This window comes from Drosophila yakuba, chromosome 2R (assembly GCF_016746365.2).
Source record: "Drosophila yakuba strain Tai18E2 chromosome 2R, Prin_Dyak_Tai18E2_2.1, whole genome shotgun sequence".
NCBI classification, from domain to species: Eukaryota; Metazoa; Arthropoda; class Insecta; order Diptera; family Drosophilidae; genus Drosophila; species Drosophila yakuba.
The window spans coordinates 22,020,350-22,033,544 of record NC_052528.2 but is presented as its reverse complement, the minus strand read 5'-3'; the positions used below and the strand labels follow the sequence as shown (position 1 = coordinate 22,033,544).

Sequence of the window (13,195 nt, the reverse complement as noted above, 5' to 3'; positions counted from 1 at the left end):
TTGCGAAGCGGAAACTGCCTCGATTACGTCTGCGCTGATGTCAGCGGGTTTTCCCACTTGCCCCTGAATTTTCCGCTTTAAAATCGCGACAGTCATGCCACTGACGCATATGCTGAAAGTTTAATTAATATTGTCACGTGCTGCTGTAACTGCGAAGATGGAATTCGTTTGCAACTTACACCCAACAGTAGCAGCATACATATATGTATGTATATATAAATATTTTATGTTTATTCTGGCATATCTGATGAGGTGTAATGATTGAAATTCAATTTAAAGAAACTCGGAAAACGTGCCGCGCCCAATGAATTTTCACTTTTCCTGGGTTTTTCCCGGCTGCGAGTGCTTAACATTCACTGCACGCCGCCTCCACACGCATCCTGTTGGGGATGTCCTTTTCGGAGGCTGATACTCGTAGCACTAAAGTTGTCTGCCTGGCTGCTGAAGTTTAATTTGATACACAAACAAGCGGAGAACAAAACAAACCCAAACAAAACGAGGAACAGAGCGGCACAAACAAAACAACATCCGATGAGGCCGTAAAACATTTAAATTAACGTCTCCGTCTAAGCAGCATCCTTGGAAAGGACCAAATATGTGTGCCCGAGTTGAAAAGGCATTCCGGAAATGGTAGACATAAATGGGAAAAAGGGTCACACGCAGGCATGTCCATAAAGATAAAAACCATAACGTGCTCATAAAGCGCAAAAAGGCGCCAACACTTTCCATTTACTGCCCCACAATGATAGATAGATGCACTGCAAAAGATTGGTGGAAAGTCTGACTGCTAAAGAAATGACTACTCCCATCACTCCTCTGCTGATTTTGTAGTGATTTAATAACTGCCATGGGAGGCGTAAATTTTTGTTTCAGTGCAGACTCTTTGGCATACTCAACCCGCACTGCATGTCGAGTTGGTACCCCGGTGCGTATACTTAATGAAGTTGCTAGGAGATAAACAAATCGTTTTTGTGCCGAAATTCCAGTGCCGTGACAGAGAAAGAAAGACTGCTCGTAGGTGTACATTCAGTAGAGTCGCCATTTATTGGATTGCTTTAAACAAACGCATTTAATGCACATACTTTCCAACTCAATAACATCAACGCTTAACTACAGTACGTGAATACATGCAATTGTTGTTCCGGCCTTTTCAAGCGACAACGCAGATTTTGCAAATGTTTGGGTTTTCGATTTGAATCGATGTTAAAGTATTAATAATAGTGTAGCTAGGTGTGGGACATCTAATTAATGCTTACTGCTTAATTGTAGCTACAATTATGTACTCACTATATCAATTTTGGAAGGTATTGTGTGTGAGTTCAGAGGAGATATGTGTATTGTACAGCTCACATCAACACATTTTTCATATTACAGAGTATATTACAGAGTGGTCATTATGAACAATGTGTGTGGTTGGGCTACCATTTTGAATAGATCGGCACTTAAACATGGCTTAATAAATATAACAGCAAATGCATTATGAGTGTGCAAATCATTTTCATTGAAAATGACTCGCTGCGATATTCAATTAGTAAGCAATTTAGATTTAATTATCTACACACATGAAATGTAAATTTTATTAATATTCTATCGAAAACACATGACTTTCAACGAATTCCATCGCATTGTTGACTTTCGCGTCTGCGGTGTGTGCCAAATTCAATAAATTCACAACATTCGGGGCTCATCATAGTTGCAAATCATTTTGCTTAGCATTGCAAATCGCAAAATGCCTGACTTTTCATCACTCCATCACTTTCGCTGAAATCGCGTGTTTTCGTTATCGTTTACGGCTCCGACTTATGCCTACATTTAGCTAAATCAATCAGTTATCTAGTTAGTTGTACAAATATAATTTAGTAAAGTCTTTGATAATTCAACTGGCCTAAGCATAAAACATTTTCGATTGCTGCCAGCCAATGCACGAGCTGTTCGGCAACTTGAAGTCCAAGCAATTGCATTTCCACAACGCCTTCAACAATTTAATTATTTCGGCTTCAACATCTCGAACCTTCACCGAACAGCTCCGCATTGCTGGCCAAGATTCGCTCTGCATTCTCTCTACACGGAAACCTCTTTGGTGTACTTGGACCGATCGTTCAGATCCAGGACCAACTTGTCTGGCCGCTTGGGACGAGTGGTGCCGCCTCCACTGCCGCTGGTGGAGTTGTTCGAGTTGTTGGACACATTGCCCAGGGAGGGTGCCGCCACCGGCGCGGCCAGCTGATCGATCTCCTCGGGTGCACTGGAGTACAGCACAATGTCGTCCGTGGAGTGGGCCGCCTTAGTTCTCGCCTCATCCTTCTCAACCGCTTCGGCGGCAGTGGTGCGGTCCAGGAGCTCGGTGCTGCGGGTTTGGATGGGCAACTGGCCGGCGGGCTGCTGGCCCAGCTGGGGATTCTCCTGGGCCTGGGAGTAGCTGCCGCTACGGCGGCGGCCAGTTAGCTTGTACTTACTTCTACAGTTATCACAAATTTGATACGAAATGCTGAGCTCGGCCTCCAGCAGATTACGTGGCGCCCGCTTGCAGCTGGTCGGCGGTGTGTTGGTGGCCGCCGTTCGCACCGTGGGCCGCCGCTGGCGCAGGGTCACATCCTGGTCGAGGTCCTCCGACTGGGAGCACATGCACTCCAGCTTGATGTTGGCAAAGCTCAGGCTGCCCTCCTCCTTCGGCGAGCCCAGGTGGTCGCAGGCGCTGCGCGGCGGACAGCAGTAGTAGTGCTCCTTGGACGCGTCCAGGCAGCGACTGCAGATGATGTGGCCATCGGCCGTTCGCCGGAGCAGCTGCTCCCGGAAGTCGTCGCCACTGAGCTCCGTGTTCACGGCCCGCTCCTCGTAGGCCGCCGAAGGAGGCGTGGAGCTGGGCGGCGTTTCCAGCACCATGGTGGGTATACTGGCCCGGCCACTGCCCCGCCCATTGGAGTTGTTGTTCTGCTGGCTGTACTTCTGCATCTCCACGTTCAGCGCGAGCAGGGGCAGGGCACTCTGGCGGTTGGCGGCCGTGTGGCCATGGGCAGTGGCACCCGCCGCCGCCGCCACCACCATCAGGCCACCGGGTGTCTTCAGGCCGTCCAGCAGGCTGGAGATCGTCATCACCGCCACGCCCTTGGGCGGAGCCATCTCCTGGATGCGCTGCAGCTGCATGCTCAGCTGGCGGATCTCCTCCAGCGCCTCCTGGTCGGACAGCTTGGTTTCTGGGCAGGCAACAGAGGTGGTGAGAGGGTTTGGAGAGAATAGAAATCTTGTTAGGGATTGTCAAGATATAACAATGTAATATGGAATATATATCTATCTATATGTGTGTGGTTTCATAGTTTAAGGCACCACGAAGTTAGGCAGTTAAAAAATGGTTTGAAATTCAAGATTTGCGGTCGGAAGTCAGTGGTCTTTCATATTTTGGCAGCCCAAGGGCTAACCAGAAATCGCAACAAATGTAGTAGAGATACGATCTGCTTTGGAAGTGAAGGCATGAAAGCCTGAAAGGCGCTGTTTTCGTGGCGCGTTAAAAAGCGAGGCTCCTTCTTTCCGCTGCCAACTTTTGCACTAAAAAGTTGCCAGTCCATGTCAAAAGTTTCGCACGCCCCAAACCCCGCAAACCCCCAAAACCAACCCAACATTTAAATGCGTAATGTTTGTAGCGTCTGCGGAAGTTAATGTGAAAGTGAAAGTGGGGGAAAAGTTGGACGCTGTTGTGGTTTTGAGTTGGGCTTGAAAAAGTGGCAGACTTCCTCTTCGCTGGCGGAATGATAAATGGCCATTCAATTCGGTTGAAAGCCTGTCGGTATGATTTAAGCCAAGTCCACTCAAAAGATATCAAGTTTCAAATAACAGCGGAAAAACAAACAGAATTTCAACCGTAGGACGAGGGATTTCAACTGGTTTTGTGACCCTTCTTTTCGTTAAGTGTATTAAAAGCAGACGTTTTTTTGTTCCCACTGTCCGATGAATTTAGATTTATGGCTGGGAAATTAAGCGAGCGGAGCAGTCGACGTTGGCCAAAATTGAATTTATTATGTGTGCCCCTCTTAGTATGCAACACGATATTCCTTTTGCGCTCGCGAGTTATTTTAAATTCGCCACACAGATACAGCGCGCATATGTGTGTGTGGGTGTGTGTGTGTTTGTGGGTAGACGGTTGAGTGTTTGCTACTTTGTGATTGTTCAATTTAAATATGCAAATTGAGAGCCGCTTAAAAACACGCCCAGCAAAAAGCAGCAGCAAGGCCGAGCGGCCCGAACACAAAAAAAAAAAAAAATGTAAATTTAACGCACAATTTACGCAGCCACAAAAATGCGCTACGTTTTGTGTCAAAATAGAAATGCGAGTAATAAAAAATTAAATAAAAACCTCTTCGCCGGACTGAGAGCCTATAAAGCATTAAAACATAAAGCGAGGCTCCCTGGCAATAAACTCCTCGAATTAAAAAGGTTCGCCATCAAACCGAATAGTCAACATTGCGATAACAATGGCTGCCCAAATGGTATAATGGCCAAAAGGAGCCAACTCCTGAAATTACCAACGAGAGTCTTCTAATTTTTTTCCCCTGCCATTAAGATTAAATTCCAGTTTATGCCAGGATGTGCATTAATTTATGCAGCTCAAATATAAACATGGATCTTTTTCATTAAGCTTCTAAATGGAATAATAAATCTCAGAGCTTCTTTTAAATATTTATTCAAGCCATAAACTCACAAATTCACTATTCAATTGGGCAAGTAATAAGCGAAAACATACGTTGATAAGCAAACGCAATAATAATGTTTATTTAAACTTTTTCCAATTAAAAGTGGTGCTGGTCTCACTTGCCACGAATCTTCCAATATTCGTGTATATTCGCAATGCACTTGGTATTGAGCGTTTTTGGAGAACTTAGTAGCTTCAGGTTAGAATTTAATTTCTAATCAAAAGTTATTGACTGCGTTGCCGTGGCATCCGTGCAATATCGTAGTTCAATTACAGACTCCTCACGGCCCCAAAGTTTTTCCCATGCAAATGGAAATTCCCCCGGCGGCCAGGAACGTGAGTCCACCTCTGGGTGGGAATGGCTGGTCTGCTTGGCAGCCTCATGGGTGTATGTGTGTGTTCGTGGATGCCAAGCACCCAGGGGAGTTCGCATAGTTGTTTATACATCAAAGCCAGCGAAGCGGTAAACAAATATGGCGTCGGCGGCAACTTGGCGGAAGTTTTGTGCTCCGGAGCTGTTTCCTTCCGTGGGAACACGAACACACTGCCACACACACACACCCACACACACACACATGAATCGCGGGTTAACCGCAGCCAAGATTGCTCTGGAGAAGCTCCATAAATCAGCATCCCAGGCTGTCAACTGGATGTGGCATGGCTCATGTCTAGACAGCTCCGATAAGCGTGCCCCTGACGCCGCCTGTCCCGCTCATTTTTTAATTTGCCAAATAATACGCCATAAATAACCGTCAGCGCGGGAGAAGACTTTATCGACGCTACACTGCGGCAAAAAGATGCAGTTGCATGAATAAAGTTATAAATAACTAAAGCAAAAGTTTACTTGCAGAATCCCATTTTCATAAATGATGAGGAAACGTGGAATGCAAAGGAATTAAATTGGCAAGAATTAAATGGCAAGAAGCAACTTTGATTTTCTTTCTGTGCACCGGAGTACACTGCTCCCCCTCCGCAGATCGTTTGTCAAGTGGACACTGTCGTTTGTCATAAGCGTCGATACGCAGGGACCATTAGGACAAATGGCCCAATTGGCCGCTATCGCACTCCAATTCACTCCACTCCAATCCACTACACAGCACTCTTAAGGACTCACCTGCTGACGTGGTGGCCGCCACCGGGGCCGTGGAGGTGGTCACCGAGCTGGGATTGGCGAAGGTGCGCACCTGGGGACGAAAATTGAATTTGGCCCCCGACGCCTTGGTGCCCATGCCGATGTTCTCCTGGTGCGACTTGCCGCTGCGCAGCACGATGTACACCTGCGTCAAAGTGGGGATCTGGTATCACAGATGGGCCGGAACAGTGGGTCTGGGACTCCGCAACTCACCTTGCTGCCGAAGATGAGGGCCAGGAGCAGGGTCACCGTCAGCTGGGTGTGGCAGAAGAAGATGATGTACAGCAGGTCCGGATTCGCCGGCGACTGCAGGAAGAGCCTGGATGTGGAGTAGTAAATCAAATAGATGTTTCAATTAGTACAGATTGGCTGCAGTCGGGAAATCTGAGCTAATATCTTCATATAACTGAGTATATCTGTTGCCACTACTCACATGGACACGTTGAGGAAGCAGGTGAGCAGGAACTCGTTGTAGATGGCCATCGATATGAAGCGGCTCTCGTTGAACTCCGACGGCGCCTTCCGCACCATGATGCACAGGCGGACGCCCCAGGCCAGGAACAGGACCTCCACTGGAAGTGGAAATGGACGGAAAGGGAAACGGAAACGAAGCAAAGGGATTAGGTCCAGTGTGCACTTTGCCGGCTGCCCCAGCTTCACTTTGAAGTTTAATTACCAAAACCGCAAAACAGCTGAACGCGAATATCATTAGATGTGAAATGAGTGAATATACATTTTCAGGGCTGCCGGGCTTCGCTTTCTATTGGCCGCAACTATGGAAATGCCAAAGTAGTTTTTTTTTTGTGTTTTTTTTGTTTTTTGGACAACTGTTCAACATGCAATTATAAATGTAATACGAGCTTTGGCGTGTAGCCAAGTCAAATGAAGTTACTTAGCAGCTGGCTGCTGCCAAAGTGCGTGATGAACGCGAGAAGCGGCGATAATTGCTGTGCGTGTGTGGCACAAAAAAGAGCAGTTGCACAGTTGCACAGTTGCACAGATGCACAGATGCAGATAGAAGCACTCCGGGTCCTTTCTGAACTTTTTTAATTAAGCGCCCTGGCAAGTGGAACGCAGTTATATCCAGCAAATCCGCTCCTGCGCAGCTTCAACTCAACATTTGCCACGGATCTGGGACGCCAGTCGTTTGGTTAACGGAAAAATCACTTTTGTGCGCTTTAGGGTGGACCTTATTGCAGCCGAAAGTCACGAATTTGCGTTAGCAAGAAAACCCATTTTAAACGAAGTTTATTACTACTGAAATATGTACCTTAAATTGAGAAAGGAGGGTATATATCATTCCCCCTAGTCGATAGCATGACAACCAAGTTACTCACACAACCATAAATTAAAAAGTGTTTAACTGCTGATTTTAAATTTCTCTAGAAACTCGTCCACTTCAGCCATTTGACTGCTGAAAGCAGGACAAGTGAGTTTCGAAGCTCCCCAAAAAATATGGGGAAATATTGATGTGGGTGCAGAGCTGACAAGAGCAGCAGGTGTTCGACCCACTGTGCCGGTTGGCCAGACAACGATGTCATGCTGCTGCACTTTTCAGTTCGCATTTTCCATTGCTTCTCTGGCTTTTAATTTTTTGCACCCATGCATATGTGTTATAAGAACCTAGTGGCTGGTTTCCATTTGCAGGCAACAGAGCCCGCTTTAAGTGGCATTTGCGATGGCAAAGCAACATAGTTTGAGCCAAGTTCTTTTAGGTATTCCCAACTTACTCGAGGTGAATGTGTAGTCCCACCAGTCGGTCTTGCAGAGGAACGCCTTCAGGTCGTCGGCGGTGCGGCCCACCACCACGTCCGGCGGTGAGACGAGCGTCCTGACCAGCAGGCAAGTTCCGATGGCTCCGCAGATGATGCCCAGTCGCTTGAGCAGGGCGGCATCCGTGATTTTCACAGCCTTCGCAGAGCGAACTCGGAAAATCACCGATATCCTGCGGTCGGGATAACCCAGAGGTTACTGGAAAATACAAAAGAGGGGATTGCGTATCCTTACCGCCAGGTCTTCAGCATCAGAGCCCCGTAGGTCAGGGAGAAGCCAATCTCACGCAGCCAAATGCGCGCGGTGCAGGTGTACAGGTTCGGATTCGGATACATCACAATGTTCTGCGGGAAAAAAACAGGGATACATTGGCTTAAATCATTGTCTTCTGCCTAAGAAACCCAGGAAATCAATAATTTCGCCGTACTTTTCCGCATGATTTTTAAAAACACAAGTGCAAGCTAGCGTTTGTCATTCAAGTGGCGGTTTACAAAGACCCCCAAACTCAAAATCCAGCCACCAAGCCAGCGTGACAATAGGCCAACTTTGATGAAGCGGGCTATCAGGACAATAGGTTATTTGGGGGATCTATATTGGCTTCTATTTTCGGCTATCTTCACGCCTTGCACATATTAAAAAATCATAAAGCAAACTGTGCCGACAGCCACCCTCTTCCTGGCCCTCAGACTCGTCTTCGTCCTTGTTCTCAACCTCATCCTGATCCTGATTTTGGGCCTTTGTGTGGTCGTCAAGAGCTACTCATGGCACACATAAATAAATGCTGGGACAGCCACTCGCAGGATGTTCGATGAACTGCCGCTTAAAGTTGTTTATTTGGCCGGCATGCCATTAGTTGCCTTCGCCGGCCATAAATCAATCAAATTAAATTGTGTAGAAATCGAAATCGATGGGCTTTGGGTTGAAGTGGTCTGTTTGCCGAACGCTTTTCTATCTCATTTTTCACCGAATGCAAATTTCGTGGCTATTTATGGCTTCGAGTGCCGAATGGCTCCATTAAGTTGTAATATTGTACTAATATTCAACAAAAGCTGTTTAAATTTTCCCCCGGAAAGTGTTTCAAATCGGCTTGCGAATAGAGCGAATGCATTTATTGACTCCTAATTAATTCGGATTGCAGTGAAAGCGAGCGTTTGCAAACGAAACTGAATTGCTAAATTATTGTGAGTATGCAGTCGATTGACTAATGGAAAACGCCATCAATTACTTACCGTGCAGTAAATGAAGAATGCTCCCAAGGCGATGACCCGCAACAAAGCCGGACTGGCGGCCCTCACCACCTGGAAAACAGGACATTTCCAATTAAGTACTCGCTGGCAGAAAGTTTGCAAATTTAAATTGAAATCGTTTAATCCGCACGATTGCCCAAGGACGCAAGGAAATCTCCGCAGGACCCGATGTCTCCAACTTGGACCCGCACTTGGCAGGATGTCGCATGTCGAATGGGGGATGTGGGATGTTGGATGTCGGGCGGCATGTTTAGCGCCATTTAATTAGTTTGGGCACACACACACACACTCACACACACACCAACTCGCGCCCATCGGGAAGTCCTTCCCCGGAGACACAAATGCGACAGAATCGCATTACGAATGAAAACAGTTTAGTTGGCTAGTTGCCTTGGGAGGCGGACAAGTGGAACGGACTGGGATGTGGGAATGGGCAAGGGGATTCGAGATGGAGATGGGCAAGGGGATTCACGATGTGGATGGTGATGGTGAGATGGAGGATGTGGGGATGTGGAGCTGGCGGACAGACAGCACACAAATGTCAGACTGCGACAAGGGAACAGAATAACTCACTTGCCGCACCCAACAAGTATTCACTGGGTACAAAAAATGAATATGAATATAGTTCAAGAATGAATAAGGGACATAAGGAAGGAGCATAAACTCAGCAGCTTATGATGCACTTTCATATATTGGAGAATAAACAACGTTTACCTCGTCTTATCTAGGAGATTGTTTTCAGTGCATATATATTACATCCGCTGTGGAGCAGAAAAATGCGAGTAGCTGAAATCCGAACGGCACAGACAATTGGACGCCGGCAGCTGGACTTGTTCTCTGGTCTAATGAGTGACCGAACGACACTCGAGTGGAGGTCGAGGGCCAGGACCTGCTCCTGCTCCTACTTCTACTCTTACTCCCGCCCACTGTGGGTGACAGGAAGCAGCAGGATGTGGGCGTGGTGGGCTGTGCGAATGTTTGCACTTCCGCTTATGCGCGACAATATCCGCTGTCCTGTTGACTGGTTGCCTTGTTGGCCTGTTGCCGCCTGTCATCGGTCTGCTGACTGCTGGCTGCTAGCTGCCAGGATGCCCGACATCCTGACCATCCTGACCATCCTGACCATGCTGCACGTACGAAATTAACTCGATTCTAACAATGGTAAGCCGCTTAGCGGCTGAATGATGACAGCAGCTTAGGTTGCCCCGCTCGGGATCAGCGCTATTTGACAGTGCGCACCGATAGTCGCAACAACACAGTAAGCAAGTGAAAATAAAATATGGATGGAGCGTTTCCGACTGGCCGGGGATAATGCCATTGTAATGGCTTTACAATTTGGTGCGGATTTTGAAAGATTCAGCAAGGCTTTCAATTCCACAACTGTGACTTGGTAAGGAGCTTTGTAGCTGGTAGCTTGTAGCTGGTAGCTTGTAAGTTTTTGCAAGCAGATTAGAATGCTTTCACCTCGTCGGGAAATTCTCATTTTGCTGACCAATTAGTTGAGCATCAGATTGCGTTTGCAGATGCCAAAGTGAAATGAATTAAATTGCAAACAAGCAGAGAGAATACATTAAATCTTCTTTAAAGGCATAAAGCGAATAAATCCACTTCTTTAAGCACTTAAAAGAGTGTCTTGAAGTCTTGAGACAACTTTAAAAGGAACTTAAAAGCTAATTGAAACTGGGAAATCTGTTGATATGAAATCAGGCACATCTTGGCTTGCACCTGCTGGCGGCCCACAGATATCCTACTTAGAGCAGATCTAAGATGCTACTCCGGCTTTGAGCTCCGGGGGCCTCCACTCACCTTAACCTGCTGGTAGCGAAAGGTGAACCAGGCGGCCGGGGGCAGGAGGCCAATGACGATGCAGGCCAGCGCCAGGATGCTGGTGCGCATTGGCCAGTTGAGGGCGGCGATGCAGGGCGAGGAGTCCTCGCAGGAGTCACAGCCCTCGGCGCAGGGCAGGCACTCGTACTCGCTGTTGCTGTTGTACGTGGAGTTCTTGCCCTAATACATATTTAATGAGAATAAGACTCTTACGGCGGCCACTTGGCGTGGCACTTCCCATTCGCCACCGGCATACGACTGACTTACCAGCATCAGCTTCTCGTACTCCTCCTCCAGCAGGCTGCCGTTGAAGAACTTGTGCTGGGAGACGATGTCCGGGAAGTAGAATCCCTTGCGGCACAGACATTTGTAGGAGCCGCGCCGGAAGCCCAATCCCATGATGGCCTCGCACTGGGGAATGGAAATGAAAATTAAGTGCTGACTGCGAAGAATTCGGGTGTCTACACAGTAAATATAAATATGCTACGTAAATATGCCAATAAAATTATCTCTTGGGAATTTAAGTGTTCCTAGCAATCGCATCAAAGTGGTAATGAGATTTCACTTTTAAGGTGGCTCATCAAAATTCACATTGAGTTGGAACGTGTTTTGCATTGAAAATGAAATCTGAAGAGCTCCCATTTCTCTCTGTGTAGCCCGACGGACTCTCACCATGGTGGTGCGCTGCTTGCACTTGTCCGTGCCGGCGAAGATGTTCAGCGGTCGCTTGGTGCCCGGCGTGTGGCGCTGCGGACACTGGTCGATGTCCACGCGGCGCAAGTCGATATCGATGCCAGATGTGCCCCTGCGGGTAGGATAGAGAAAGCGTGGAGTCAGCAGAAGGCGTTAAGAGTTTATGTTATTAATTTGTCAGCTTAACAATCGACTGGGCGCCACTTAAGCCAAATGGCGCCATTTATAACTGGATTCAATAAGAACGGTGTACCGACAGCGGCCGATATTTATGGACATGGTCTTCCATGGTCGTCCATGGTGTCCAGTTGGCCAGCGATAACAAACAATAAATTCCCGCTCTGATTGTGCATATGTCTAGGGCTCAGTAGATGCTGGGTTGGGTGTTTGGGTTTTGGTTTTGGATTTTGCACAAAACGATAAAAGAACATGCGTGTTTGGTTCCGGGCTCCCGAAGTCCGGAAAAAATAGCAGAAAATTATTTTCTTGCTGTCCTTGACGGCTATGGCCATGGGAATGGGTTGGCCTTGTCGTTTTACAAAGACATAAAGCCATGAAAAGGGTGCACTAAGCCGTCGACCCCTCGCCAGTAGTTGGGATCCTGCCATATCCTGCCTCCTATATGCCTCCGCAAAGGTCGCCCTCGGCAATGGGCAGCCACCCAATTACACGCATACCTAAGCAGAATCCTGGCAGGAGGCAGCTGGAGGCTCCCGGCCGGAACACATGTAGAGTTTTACGCATAATCTCGGCCTGCCTACTCGTCCGCATTTTCACGCCGGAGCTGTGTCCTTTCTCCCGCTGGAGAAAGTTTTCTTGCGGCATTTCTCTTCAGGGGTTTTAAAGTTACAGGAATTTCTTATAAGTTTTCAATGAAATAGAAATTGAACATTTAATGTTGCGGCAAAAGTGCACTATGTCTGCACTTGAATGTGTGGCCATTCAATTGATGTAAGACTTTCTCTCTGGGAAAGTTAACATGCTTGCTAGTTTTATCTTTGTTTAAAAAAAACATAAATCTTTTGAGGACCGAAGCAAAATAAACTCGAATGCCTGCTCGTAACATAGAAACCTGCACAAGCTCACTTTTAAATTGAAAAATATAATGGAGCCCAATTTTTGAGAAGGGCGGCTTTTCGGGAAGGGTGATTTCCATTTCGTTGCTTCAAAGAGAAAAGTTTCACATGAACTTTCGTTCTCGTTTTCTTTTCAATAACCCGACTTTCTTCGAAGGCCACCCACCGTTGGCCATAATGTGTTTGTCCCGGCCATATCCGGTGGCCCAGGGATGGGGTATGGATGGGATTCGAATGGCCGGGATCGGAGTGCCGTGCTGTCAGTTAATATTGACATATCAGTTTGTATTTATTTGATTGTTTCTGACAACTTATTGATTGCGAAATTCGGGAAAAGGGACCACTGGGAAATGCACAGCGGCGGGACTGGCTGCACAATGGCCATATTACATTATCGTAATGATTATGTTAATTCCCAGGCAGTTGATCCCAACGCCTTTGTGTCCTGCAACTGGCCAGTTTTCCTCGTCCTTTTTGGACCAAGTTCGGATGGATGTGTGTTGTGTGTCCGTATGCCTGTGTGTTATTCCACATTTCTTATTTGCCTTTGCCCAATGCCATTTATTTGCTGTGGTTTCATTTTCCCTACTCATGCCGTCGCCCTTTGTCTGTCTGGCTTTGTTGTTGACAGTTTTTGAAGATAATTTGTAAACGGATATTAGAAAATAAGCTGATTGAGCCGACCGAACGAGTTTGTCCCGTTTCCGTGCCGCAAATAAATACATAGATATACATATAGGAATAGAAATAGATATACGTGTGT

The 13,195-nt window shown here is 47.0% G+C and overlaps 1 protein-coding gene across 1 annotated transcript in view; it reads right to left on the bottom strand.

Moving 5' to 3' along the window:
• Positions 1-1,021: 1,021 nt before the first annotated feature.
• The window catches only part of LOC6531836 (probable G-protein coupled receptor 158), a 48,293-nt gene continuing 36,119 nt past the window's right edge, over positions 1,022-13,195 (bottom strand). Inside the window, exons 5-14 of the mRNA XM_015196084.3 lie at positions 11,336-11,468; positions 10,931-11,074; positions 10,643-10,843; positions 8,819-8,887; positions 7,824-7,933; positions 7,547-7,761; positions 6,250-6,388; positions 6,030-6,135; positions 5,799-5,961; positions 1,022-3,194 (exon numbers count right to left, since the gene is read on the bottom strand). Of these exons, the coding sequence (XP_015051570.1) occupies positions 2,062-3,194; positions 5,799-5,961; positions 6,030-6,135; positions 6,250-6,388; positions 7,547-7,761; positions 7,824-7,933; positions 8,819-8,887; positions 10,643-10,843; positions 10,931-11,074; positions 11,336-11,468 (2,413 nt within the window). The 3' untranslated portion in view covers positions 1,022-2,061. The remainder of the gene's footprint in view (positions 3,195-5,798; positions 5,962-6,029; positions 6,136-6,249; positions 6,389-7,546; positions 7,762-7,823; positions 7,934-8,818; positions 8,888-10,642; positions 10,844-10,930; positions 11,075-11,335; positions 11,469-13,195) is intronic.